The sequence below is a fragment of the Mus pahari genome, chromosome 11 (assembly GCF_900095145.1).
Source record: "Mus pahari chromosome 11, PAHARI_EIJ_v1.1, whole genome shotgun sequence".
Lineage (NCBI taxonomy): Eukaryota > Metazoa > Chordata > Mammalia > Rodentia > Muridae > Mus > Mus pahari.
In genome coordinates, this window is record NC_034600.1 from 50,789,914 (window position 1) to 50,803,705 (window position 13,792).

General features: G+C 41.1%; 1 protein-coding gene across 6 annotated transcripts in view; it reads right to left on the bottom strand.

Moving 5' to 3' along the window:
- The window catches only part of Ghr (growth hormone receptor), a 239,372-nt gene that overhangs the window by 121,389 nt on the left and 104,191 nt on the right, over positions 1-13,792 (bottom strand). For all 6 annotated transcript variants that reach the window (XM_021208284.2, XM_029543885.1, XM_029543887.1 and 3 more), the window contains one exon: positions 12,599-12,677. In XM_021208284.2, the coding sequence (XP_021063943.1) occupies positions 12,599-12,668 (70 nt within the window). In that variant the 5' untranslated portion in view covers positions 12,669-12,677. Of the gene's footprint in view, positions 1-12,598; positions 12,678-13,792 lie in introns of those variants that run through there.

Consider the following 13,792-nt stretch of genomic DNA (forward strand, 5'->3'; position numbering starts at 1 on the left):
TTTCCTCTGTTTAAAGAGCATACTTGGAGCTGAGTGTGTCTGTGACCTTTTAATATCCCATACTATCTCCCGATAATTTTCTTGATAAGTTAACCTGTCTTGACTTTTTTTTTTTTTTTTGTAATGTTTTTCTCTTTTTATTTTTCTCCGATTGCTTCCTATCACTGGAGTAAGTATTTCGAAAAAGAGGAAAAATAGAAGCTGTCTTCAAAAAGACTTCAAATCTAAAGTTGCTCATTCAGATTTTGATAGCACTTTAGGAATGGCCCTGGAAAAGGATACTACTTCATGCTGCGTGGATACTGTCAGTATACACCTTAAATATCTTGGGCAATGTGCATAGATTTGTGACATTTCATGCAAGGGCATCCTTTAGTCACTATCAGTTGCTAAAGTTGCTAATTCCTGGGTTCAACTTTAATTGTATGACCCAGCTGGGTTGCTGTTGTCTCTGCTGCAGCAGAAGCAGCCTCCCTTCTAATTAATCTCTGCCCCCCCCCGGGGGGTGGGGGAACACTCACAACACTTTGCATACTTTAGAAGCATACATTTTCAATGGCATACCTCACATGATCGCCTTTTTCAATGTGACCCTTTTAGCTGGAAACCTTTGCCCTCTTAAAGGCTAACTTATGGGTTTTAGCACCTGGCTGGGGGGGGGATGTAGTTAAACAAAAGAACAAATGAACTTTTGAGAAGATAATGGGGGGGGTACTATGACTGAGTATATAAATATTTGCTTTTCTTTATAAAGTGCCCAGACATGTTTCATCTCAGTCAGTGTAGCAATCCAGGGACAGTCAGTTCAACATTCACCTAATGGATTTAGACTAGTGGTTTTCAAATAGATTTTTTTTTATGCCCCACCTGCTTGTAGACACTTAACCATGTGTGGAGGCACTTTGGGTGTGAGCTGATGAGAAAACATTACTGGTCTCTAGTGTATAGAAGTCATGATGTCATTAACATGAGATAATACACAGAACATATACTACCCCAGAAAGACTATCTGACCTAACATGTCAACAATGTCCACCAAGAACAAGAAATCCTTGTATAGAATCTTGATCTCTTCTGACTCTATCATAACCATATGTTTTGTGAGTTCCTGCCTCAAATCCTGTTCTGCTTTTGTATCTACTATAAGAAAGTACCTAAGGTGCCATAAAAGATTAGATTTTTAGTGAGCCATCTCTCTCATACATACAAAAGGCAGCGAAATTAGAAGTTCAGAGTTTGAGTCCTAATTCTTGACCATAGATGAATGTCTAGCTTTCCTAGAAAAGGCACGTGGGTGTAGGTCCCACCCAGCCACTTCCTGGAAGAGGCAACTATCTGAGCTCTCCTAGAAAATTTACAGATCCTACTTTCTAGATTAAGGATCATGAGATAACAGGAAAATACTGCACACCCACCATTGTCTCCAACCCCGCCAGACTCAGCAACTCTTTTTATCTTGGTATGCCTTAATTGAACTCTATCAGAGTTGCACCTGAACACTATTCAGGAGCTGTGTAAAATTTTTCAATTAAGTTCCTCCCAAATAAGCTCATGAGACAAATACTCAAGCAGCTATGAGGTATGAGAAACTGTTTTAGGGGAGGGGTTGATGAGGCAGCTGAGTTGACAGGAAAGTACCCGTTGTGTAAGCTTGGGGACTAAGTTCAAACCCCAGCACTCACATTAAAACAATTACAAAGAGACCACGAATTTGAAAGAGATGGAGAAGGGGTATATGGGATAGTGTGGAAGCAGGAAAAGGAAGGGGGTATTATAATTATATTATAATCTCAAAAAATAAAACAAATAATTTTAAAAAGGCATGCAAGTGCAGACTTGTGATCCCAGTGCTAGAAAGAAGACAAGCAGACCTCTGGCGCTATCTGGCCAACTAGCCTAGCTAGTGATAAACTGTCTCAAAAATAGTGAGCAGAGCCAGAGGAAAGGCACTGAAGAAGGCTGACCTCTGTCTTATACATGCACATGCACATAGCTTGCACACACACACACACACACACACACACAAATGGACAACAGAGCATATGAAGGTATTGTTCCTTGGTAGAGTATGTAGGTGAAGAGGTGAGTTTCTGACTCAGTCCCCTTGGGAGCTGTACTGATAATTCTTTGGTGGTGGTGAAGGAAAACCCCAAAGATACAAACACACTATCAGCATTCCAGGCACAGAAAAAGGTGGTTCTAGTAGCTTGAGGTAGCAGATGAGGATAAACATGGTAGGTGTTAGGAATGAGAACCCAGAGCAATCTGTGTGCCCAATAATGGCAAAGGGGTCGACCACAAAGGACAGCCTCCTGGAGAGTGGCTCTGACCTTTTACATTCTCTGAGTCTCAGTTTTCCCATCTGTTACACAGGAGAGAAATGACCTGTTTAAAACCTTCAGCCAGTAAATGACCACAAAGACAATGTAGAAAGAGTGCATCCAGTTTCTGGCGACTACTCTTGGCTTTAGGCCAAGGTACTGCAAATCCTATGGCCTAAATAAGGATGCACACTTATCAGAGATGTACAATTTAAATTTATACTAGTATAAAACCAATACCAGCAGTTCAGTTGCATAGGAACTTTTGGGAACCAAGGGTAATGACTATAGACCTAGACAACCACACTTAGGAACATTCAGAAAATATGATGCTGGTCTAGCCAACAAAGAAAAATCTGGCCTTATGATACACAAGTTTGTCTACCAGTCCAGGGCCATCTGAGCATGGCACCTTGGGTACATTGCTTCAGTCTACCCCAGTGTTCTCAATCTGTGGTTCGTGCCCCCTTTGGTAGGTCTCATGACCTTTCCATGGGGAAAACCTAAAGCCATTGGAAAACACAGATATTTTCATTAGTATTTATAACAGTAGCAAAATTACAGTTATGAGGTAGCAACAAAAATAATTTTATGGCTGGTGGGGGGTGGTGGTCACCACAGCATGAAGAATTGTATTAAAAGACATTAGGAAGGTTGAGAACCACTTGTTAAGCATAGACTCTATCCTTAACAAGCTGGTCAGACCAAACTGCCTGACTCAGGATGAAAGCGATTGTCTTTCATTTGCTTCCCTAGGCTCCTGTCCTCTCTGCAGCACATACTTTTATCACAGCTACTGCTAAGAAAAACATGTCCCCTATTCCCAAACCAAAGGAGCAGTGGGTCAATGAAAGATGGAGGAGAAACAATGCCAAAGGTCGGAGGGATGAAAGTGGTCCTTTTCCAGAATAAGCAGCTGCTCTCTAAGTGCTTTATGTATGCTAAGTACATCTTCTTCCAGTGGATTATGTTCTAACCCTCCCAGGCTTTTATAGTTACAGTCAATTATCGTTCCTATTCATTTTCTTATTTTGTTTGGGGGAAGCAAAGTTTCGCCAATCTCTGGCATGGTGCAACACTAATTCTCTTCCCTCTAAACTCAAGATATTAATAAGGTTTACACAAAGCACATTCCTATCTGAAAGACAGATGTCAAAGCATTATTTCCATTTCCCTACATGTGCAAGGCTAAACTTTAAAGGGGACATACAATATCTCTTTCACATTTAGACCTTAAGAAGCTAAGGATTTTTCTAATATCATATTTACTTTCAACAATCAGGAAAGCTTCACACGTCTTACTAGGGGAGCATATTATATTAGGGAGTGGGTTCAAAAACCGATTCAGGTATTTATAGGAGCTGCAGTCAGAGTCTTTCGTAATCTCAAGTTCAATGTCCAGAAGGGCAGTGAGATCTTTGATTTGGGATCTACAAGTTTTCTATGTTTCTGTGCCTGTCAATATTTGAGTAGACTTATCAGGTAGGTGGGGCACAGATTGAGATTGTGTCAGGCTGATAGTATTGGGGGCCCAGTTCATTCCATGTACAATGTTGGCCAGTGACTGGCATACTGGGAGGGGACAGTGTTCAGTGACCTGAATGTAGGAAGGGCATTATGCTCAGAGGCATTAATATCTGGAGCAAAATTATGGTTCTGGTGTCAGCAGACCCATATAAAGCTGTAAATAAAATCATTCCAGCCTCAGAGAAAAGCCCTGCATCGCAGCTTCTACCACTGAACAGTTAATTTTAGATCCTTCCCACAGTAAGGGAACCCAGGTTTAACCAGAGCCCTGCTTAGATTTGGTCATTCAAAATAGCAGGGAGAGTTGTGGGACTGGACTGGGAGAAATCCCAGGTCAAGATTCTGATGCTGATTTATTCATTCACCTAGCAAATAAATAAAGATATTTGTCAGAATGCCAGAGGATGAGACACAAGGATAAGAAGACTTTTCTTCCTATCTGAGAGCCTAGTGACTTCCACATCAATAATTCTGTCTTACGTAAGTTATGTAACACCATCCTGGCAGTCCTTTGAAGCTATTTACTTTGAGTTCAATCCAAACTTGCTACACAGCTTGAAGCATAGATGTCATTGCAACTTCATTTAGAAAATGAACCCAAACCTTATGCCAGCACGCCCCCCCCCCCGACACATCTTCCCACCCATATTCTTATTAAAAGATTAGGTAGAAGTATTCTGAAACACTTCTCTAGTGATTGAAACATGAACCTCTCTCATCCGTGCAACTATGTCATGGAAGTATAATGGAAATACTGCTAAGGATACGGCTTAAGAACCAGAACCAGAGACTCCTGGCAAATGTATCTAATGAGAGTGTGTTGAATCATTTTGAGTCACTTTGGGGAATAAGGGACTGGAGGAAACTTACAGCTCAGGGTGATGAAGTTCTCCAGGTCGCAGGACCTCTTGGTCTGTCTCATAGTCTCCAGACAGAACACCAAGGAATAGTCTCTCTGGGTGAGCAACTGTGCAATCAGAAGTCAAGGAGCATTCATCCCTACATTTCTACTGTCAACAGTGAGGAAGCGCTGCTCTGGGCTAGAAGATGACAGTGAGCATGTGAGCTAGTGTTGCTGGCAAAGATAATATGGGACCCCGAGGCCTGCTGTTCCGGAAAGAAATGAGTGCTCTTCTCCCCAGTACTGGGGATGCTGGGGAGCACTTGATTACCAGTTAGGGGCTCAGTAGTAAAGATACATAGTCACATGGACCCAAAGCCAAGCCATGAAGGCACTTTGGTCGATGAATCTGATAGACCTATACCTCTTTATCACATGGAGTTTAAATCTGATAGACCTATCACATGGAGTTTAAATCTGATAGACCTATCACATGGAGTTTAAGTCTGATAGACCTATCACATGGAGTTTAAATCTGATAGACCTATCACATGGAGTTTAAAGGTAAAGTTTTAACTAGAACCAGTTCTGGGAACACAACCACATTAACTTCAATGGAGGATGGGGAAGGAGAGGAAGAAAGGGGGAGAAGAGGAGGTGGTGGTGGTGGTGGTGGTGGTAGTGGTGGTGGAGGAAGAGGAAGAAGAGAAGGAGGAGGAGGAGGATGACGACGACGATGACGACAGTCAGGAATAAATTAAAACCACCAACCATAGGTCCGAAGACTCTAGGATAGTTCTACATGCTCTGTGATTGAGGGACACTGGCTGAATTAGTCTAAACTAGCATGGGCTTCTGCATAGTTGAGACTAGATTGGCCTTTGGCCAGAGGCAGATAGCCAGGTGTGCTCATGAACATCCACTTTTTCCAGATATCACACACCAATTAACTTATATCAGTCTCTTTCCTTTCAACCCCCCAAAGGAGTCTCAGTTTGGGTTACCGAATCAAGGCGCTATGGGGACACTTGATAAATCAGGACAAACCTGGGATCCAGGGCAGATGAGTAGATAGATGATCTGTCGTGGGCACTTGGATTACTCGTGGGTGATCCTAAGCCTTCTACTTACAAATGAGCTGAGATACAACTTAATCACCTACACTGCCAGGGTCTTCATTGGACTGACTCAGCTGCTGTTGTAAACCTAGCCACCTTGTAGGATTCTGCCCAAAACAAAGCGCTGTGCAACCCAGCATATCCTGCTTGCTTTTTGTTGCATTATATGAGGGAAGCACATATTCTGCAATAATAGAATGTTTAAGAGTTTGTTAAAGGTCTTGAGATACAGTAATGAATGCCTAAAGACTTTAATGGAGAGTTCAGTCCATTGTCCACAGGGTAGACGTGCTGGTATATGTCATCTATGCCATGTGACAGCCACAAGCACAGGTGACTAGAGGGTCATAGAAGTTGGGCTAAGCATAGGTAAGAGGAGTTAGAAAAAAGATTCCAAACACAGCATTAAAGACATGATGCTCTCTCCTCGGGATTGATATGTACCTATGCAGAGTGGTACTACCCTTCAGCCCCTATCACTTTACTGTCAGCCAGATGACCCGTATTCCATGACTCCACTATATTAAAAGTGAGTCAATGCTTTTTTGATAACATTTAATTAAATGAGTGGAAACTTAAAACTGGATGGAATAAGAATATACTGATATTCTCAAAGTTAAAAGTCTGTTCATTGAACCACAAATCGTGTACTTGGGATATCCTTAATATTTCTCTGATCATGATCTATTTATTTATTTATTTGTTTGTTTGTTTGTTTGTTTATTTATTTAATTGCTTGGGATATCCTTACTATTTCTCTGATCATGATCCATTTATTTATTTATTTATTTATTTATTTATTATTTTATAATCCTGCCACCCTTAGACTGTCTCTCTTTTGACCTATTTTAATCTAGTTCCTCTTCACTCATCCTTTCAAATTACTTTTATTACTACTATTATTTCCAAGGTGAAATTCTAACATTATTATTATCTAGCCTAAAACTCTGTAATAACTAAGGGTACTCACACCTGAATCATGTTTACATCTCTGCTTCACCTTCTTTAAATTATGAGCTGCTTAAAGTCATGAACATAAATTTTAATTTCCTCTTGGAACCCAAAAAGTATTTAAAAAAATGTCGAAAGTCTATTTTGTGCCATTGTTTACAAATGACTCTGCTTATATCTCTCATTGGCTCCATCTAGAGTCACCTGGACTACTCCAACATGCTGAAGTCCAATGTCAAAGTATGTTTGTGATATGAGGAGGTCAAGGTGACACAGGACTGTTGATGGACATGGACATGAGCCATGGCATTAGACAGATTATGAAACTCTTCTTGCTTTGGACGGTCAAAAAAGCTGATGTCGAAAGGTCTGTGGCTTCCCCACTTACTTCAGGGAGAAGTCAGAGCTTTAAATTACTCGTTTTTGACATTGTTTAAAGGGACACCCTTTAATGTTTATCAGCTTCAACTGTGACTCTAATACTTCTTTGAACTATATCCAGGATTTCTTGGCAACTTCTAAGGACCATGTGTATCTTCGACTGCAGTGGTGTAGAATTTGTTTAAAAAGTAAAATCCCCCTACTGTGCAATTATTTCCTGTTGAACAGTAAGATCAGCAGAATCTTCCAATGAAACATCATGTTGTTCTGCATATGATTATAAAGACTGTTCAAAAATATAAAGGGAGTAATACTTGCTGAATTCTGGTTCCTTTAGAATATGGCGTATCATTCTAGTAAAGGTTCTTTTCTCTTAAATGGTATAGAAAGATACAATATGTTTTGCAGAAACTTTCTCCAGAGTGGGGAGAGGCAAATTATAAGCTTTGCCTATAGGTATTATTAATAGGTTGTATAATCCATATGTATAGATATACATATAAATATCATACCTAGATAGTATATATGCAGTCTATAAATACTAAAACTGTATAAATAATATTCTATCCTGTGTTTAACACTTTTGTTTTGACTGGCTTGCTTACAGCTTTGAGAAATATTATCATTTGCTGGATTGGGCACATACTTTTTCTTCCTTTCCATAAACTGCCGGTTTTTCAAGACCAGACAAGTCCCGTCTTTGCCTGTGGATCCTTTTGCTGTCTGTAGACGGTATAATTCGACTGAAATCAACTTCCTTAAGTCCGTTTCCAAGAGAAACAAACAGAGTGTTCATGTACAGTGAAGTGTGCCAAAGGACACCTTTCTTGTCTGTAAAGGAAGTGCTCAGTAGATATTTGTTGATTTTTTTTTTAAATGCATCAAATGGAATGCCCATTCACTGAACATTGTATAACTTGGGAATTGAATGAACAGGTTTCTATGCTCAGTGCTGCTCCTATGTAGTGTGACTTGGGCCATCCCCACAGTTCATGTACTGAGCCCCATCGCCTAACTCTCACTACTTACCTAATGTCACGGTCACTTATTGAAGATATTCCTTGTATTTCTCATGGCTCCTAGATTGAAGCTTTAAAAATAGGAAGCACTGAAGAGATGCCCGCACAGTGACCTTGCTGAATCAACGATTCCATGTTCATATTGAGTTACTCTGTTCAGGGAGTCTTGATGATTTGCCTTTATTATGAGAGCTAGACATTAAAGAGTCAGACCCCCCATCACTTCCAGAAGCTCTTCCTGTCCTCGCCTGATTGAACTTCTCTGCACATCAGGGATTTGTTTGCTTCTTCCTGAGGCTGCTGAGGTCCAAGGGGAAGCTGAGTTGCTGACTGTGTGCTATATAAAGATAGATGGCATACTTTATAGTGGGCACTCTTCTACGCACCAGATCTTTGTGGTCATTTTTCAGCAAGCAATATTCTACATATAGCCAGTGGATAAATCGACCTAGTAAAGCCTTCTAAAGATGAGACAACATTGCCCCTTCTTAAGGATGGAATAAGGAATTCTCCATGAGATTATATAACTTGCACTGAGGAGGATTATGGAGCCTCATATTAAGGGTGAGTGGTTTAAAAAAAAAAAAAACCCTGCTATTACATTGTAAACAATACAATGATGGTACTGTTCAATGTTTGGTTCCCATTACATTTCCCACAGGGCAATTACATTTAATTTTTAAAAAGTCCTCTCAGACCCAATACTTTTCCAGTTGTGTATTTGCCCAAACAAGTAGAGCCCTACTGAAGTAGTCAAGAGGCAGCTTTCCCTTCCCATAGAGACCTGTCATCTCCAATCTACCTCAGGGGCAGATTTTTACCTTATGACAACCCACTTAGTACTGCCACATATTGTGCCAATCAAGCCAAACCAAAGAACGAATTAAAAACAAAACAAAACAAAACACTACATTGTCTAGGAGCTGAAGGGGTTTGCAGCACCATAGGAGGAACAACAATATGAACTAACCAGTACCCCGAGAGTTCCCAGAGACTAAACCACCACCAACCAAAGAGAGACTCAAGGCTCCAGCTTCATATGTAGCAGAGGATGGCCTAGTCAGTCATCAATTGTCCTTGGTCCAGTGAAGGCTCTATGCCCCAGTGTAGGGGAATGCAAGGACCAGGAAGCAGGAGTGAGTGGGTTGGTGAGCAGGGGAAGGGGGAGGGGAGGGGATAGGGGGTTTTCGGAGGGGAAATCAGGAAAAGGGATAACATTTGAAGTGTAAATAAAGAAAATATCTAATAAAATAAACTACATTGTCTTTAATTCTTACCTATATAATTTTTAGTCTGCCTTATACTAAAAGAGGAAAATTGAAAATAAAATAATTTGATCCAGACCTGGCAAAAATAAAGAAACACATGATCCATGAATGTTATCTGAGATTGTGACCCACAGTGGGTCATATGTGTGTCATGTGACCCACAATGTGTCATGTGCTAAGTTTGGCTGTAGCTATTAGGTATGTGGCAGATAAACACACACACACACACACACACACACACACACACACACATGAGCATTCTTGAACATTCTTGCCTACAACCTCATAAGCAAACAACATATCCTATTTTTAATCTTTAGGCTATTTTAAGAAAGTTTTCTGAAATACTCAAATATTTAAATTTGCTTAGTTTAACAAAAAAAAAAAAAAAGGGGGCAATGCATTCTCTGCTAACTTCTTCCCTCTACACAGACAGGACTGGTAAAATACATGATTTGTATTTACTATAATATGTTTCACTTTCTAACTGTTCTTTCCTCGAGCCAACAAGACACAAATACGAATTATTAAAAAGGAAATTAAGAAGCTGTTTCAGAACTGGCTGTTGAAGTCACCACTGTAAGAGACTCTATGTCTGTATTCATTGCAGAAGTCAATGTAACAAGCCAAGACATGGAACAGCCCAGACTTCAGCTTGAAGCTCCTGCAGTTTGCCACAGTGTGAGTGTGGATCTAAAATGAAAGTGGCCATTAGCCTAAGAGAAAGAGGTCAGCTCGGGAAAGAACAATAAACATGGTTGCATCAATGTGTAATTTTACAAATAAAAGGTCGAATTGTAAAGACAACAGTGGTTACCACATTTGGGGTAGCAGAAGGACTTGGCAGATGGTCATCCATAGGGCACAAAGCAGCAAATATGCTGTGTTGAGTCTAGTGAATTAATGAACAAGAGGGCTGTAGTTGAGGGCAGATTATTATATTCAGGATTTCTGATATACAAGTAGATCAAGGCTTTTCTTGCCACAGAGAGAAAATGGGTAATCATGTGTATACATGCACGTGTATGCACATACACACACACACACACACACACACACACACACACATACATGTACACATATGGCTTATAACATTGTATATCTTTTATTTTTTTGGTCACCATTCTTCTCATGAAGTTGAAGGCTGGGCAAATGTTTAAGCAGTTGAATAGAACTTAGAAATTTTCTAGGTTTGAAAACCATTTGAACAGAAGTGTATGCTTACAATCATCCAATTAGACTGAGTACAGGGTTGCCAATGAAGGAGCAAGAGAAAGTACCTAAGGAGCTGAAGGGGTTTGCAGCCCCATAGGAGGAACAACAATATGAACTCACCAGTCCACCCCACCCCACCCCCGGAGCTCCCAGGGATTAAACCACCAACCAAAGAAAACACACAGTGAGATTTGTGTCTCTAGCTGCATATGTAGCAGAGGATGGCCTAGTCAATGGGAAGAGAGGGCCTGTGAAGTTTCTATGCCCCAGTATAGGGGAATGCCAGGGCCTGTGAAGTTTCTATGCCCCAGTATAGGGGAATGCCAGGGCCAGGAAGCAGGAGTGGGTGGGTTGGTGAGCAGAGGGACTGGGGAGAGGTTGGGGGGATTTTCAGAGGAGAAACTAGGAAAGGGGATAACATTTGAAATGTAAATAAAGAAAATTTCTAATTAAAAAAGAAAAGAAAACCATTTGAGCTCTAATCTGTTAGTCTGGGATGCATTTCTCAACTCCTTTAATGATTCCTACGCTGTGCTTTTCACTACACTGGCTTTTAAATTCCTCAAGCCTTGCCCCGTGGACTGAAAGTCACCTTAGTGAAGAAAGGAGAGATTAAACCACCCTGACTCTGGAGTGGCAGAGGAGCTGAGCTGTAATTCTCTGGCTCAAAACCAGGCTCTAAAAGCAGCCATGGGAAAAGCGGCTGAAGTGGAGCCCGTGACTCTCTCCACGTCTGACTTGCATCGTGTTGATGTTATAACACCAGAGAGACCCAAAAGATATTTCAAACAGTTATGATTTCTTTTCTATAAATATTTTTGGGATTGCTTTAAGAAATCAAATAGCGCATTCTATCTGTCCCTCTTTCCAAGTGGCTCCTACCACAGTCAGCAGCTCACCACTGGGCATTTATTTTTGGTCACAAGGTCAGCGGGACATCTTAAGGCGTTAAGTCCCCTGTTAAACTGTGTTTTCCAACATGAGTTGGGTGTTGATTAAGGGAGTCGGTTACGCTTAAAGCAACAACAGAATCCAGTGGCACAGCATGGCAAAAACGTAATGTTTCTTTTTTTTTTTTTTTTTTTTTTTTTTTTGGTAAAAATTCTTTCCCAGTCTGTTGGTGGCCTCTTTGTCTTATTGACAGTATCTTTTGCCTTACAGAAGCTTTGCAATTTTATGAGGTCCCATTTGTTGATTCTTGATCTTACAGCACAGGCCATTGCTGTTCTATCCTCTAGTGAAACCCAGGCAAAGAAAACTGCTTCGAGCTCAAGACAGTCTTCAAAAAATGTCTGCCAACCCTTTGGGAGGACACTTTTCTTTCCAGACAGACACCCCCACACCCACTTGCATTATTCTTTGTTGTTCCTGCGATGACATGTGAGTCTGAAAATATTGAGATAACCGAGAGAGCATAAAAGAAAAGCATAAGGTAAAATAGTCAGCTAAGGCAGCTCACAACTCCTGGGTAACGTTGGTCACCTAGTTTGGGTGTCTTTTTCCTCTGGAACTCAGCCAAATGGAAATCATTCAGAGAACAGGGGCCCAAATTCATTGGAAGCCTGAGATTTCCATCTCAGGGAATATGATTAAGAGGACCACATTCCAGGCTCTGGAAACAGCCTCTGCTATGCTTAGTCACAGACGAGCTGAGTGATTAGTAGGGTAATGACGCTTTGGTGTGATTTTAATATCTCTCCTGGAGACCTGGCTTGTCTTCATCATAAACACCCCCCCTGCACATTATGTAGCATCAATTTCCAATTGCCAAAGCCTAAGACTATAGCCCCACTTACACATCCCCAGAGTGGCTCTCTCCTGGGTTATGAATTTAAAGCTAAGACAGGTTTTCTGTTTGCTGTTAACCTAAAACTTAAATGATTTTGTTCAGATTTAACACAGCTCTGCTTTGATTCTTTATACCACAAGAGGAGGAGAAAAGGAACGCAGAACTCACCCTCACTTCCAGATAACGTGCCGCTGGAGACTGCCAGTGCCAAGGTTAAGAAGACCCGCCAAAGATCCATACCTGAGACCTGCAAGTCAGAAAAGGGACAAGGGACAAGGTTAAGGCAAGCAGCCACAGACCACGGTCGTGATAGAACATTCAAAGCCCCGTGAAGTCTTGAGTGTGCGGACAGGACGGTTGCGGAAGAAATCTTAGTAAGTCTAGCATTGCCTCAGACTTCAGAACTGCCCCCCCCCATGTGTCATGAGGATGCACAACTGGTTGGAATTCACTCTCTATCCCACGAGCTCTTTCCTCAGGAAACAGAATGGATAGTGCAGACTTTCAGGTCCTGGCTGCCAGCCACAGGGTCACCTCACAGCAAAAGACCCACCACGCACAGCTCCAATAAAGGCTAGTGTAATTTCTTTTAGTTTAATCTGGAGGTAGAAATAATTGCTCAGCACAGGGTTTTGAGAAAGACAAGAAATAAAATAAAATAAAATTAAAATAAAATTAAAATCCTCTATAATACTATACTAACATTTCTTATACCTGTTTTCCGAGGACCAAAGGAGCTTAATTTATATTTTACAGACACTGTATTGATCCCAGGGAGGTGTAACAAGAGGGAAGCTGAGAGGTGAGAAATACCTTTGAAACATTAGGGGAACCCTGGGAGGTTTTCATCTTATAATGACTGCGTGCTCTGAAACACCCAGGTGTATGTTCAGCAAGAGCCACCAATCTCTGTCCTTCTAGTCCTTTAGAAGCCCAAGTTTGGCTGCCCCTTTGGTCTTTTGGTCTAATGAATGAGGGACTCCATCAACGGGCTCTGTAAGCACATGCCTTTATCTGAAGGAAAAACACTTCTTTGGAAAAATAACCTACGGTGACTATGTCCACGCTTCTCTAGAGACAAGGCTGGATTGGTTGGAAAGAAACTCAGTACTCGACTCTTTGGGGAAGGATTGCTGCATTTGACAACTATTGCCAACCACTGACTCTTAGTCCTAGTATTTCCATAATACTGCCCTATTTACAAGTCACCTAGACACACCTTATCAACGCTCCACCAATTCTCAACGGTCTCTGTGGACCAATTCTTCTCTTCTCTTCTCTTCTCTTCTCTTCTCTTCTCTTCTCTTCTCTTCTCTTCTCTTCTCTTCTCTTCTCTTCTCTTCTCCTCTCCTCTCCTCTCCT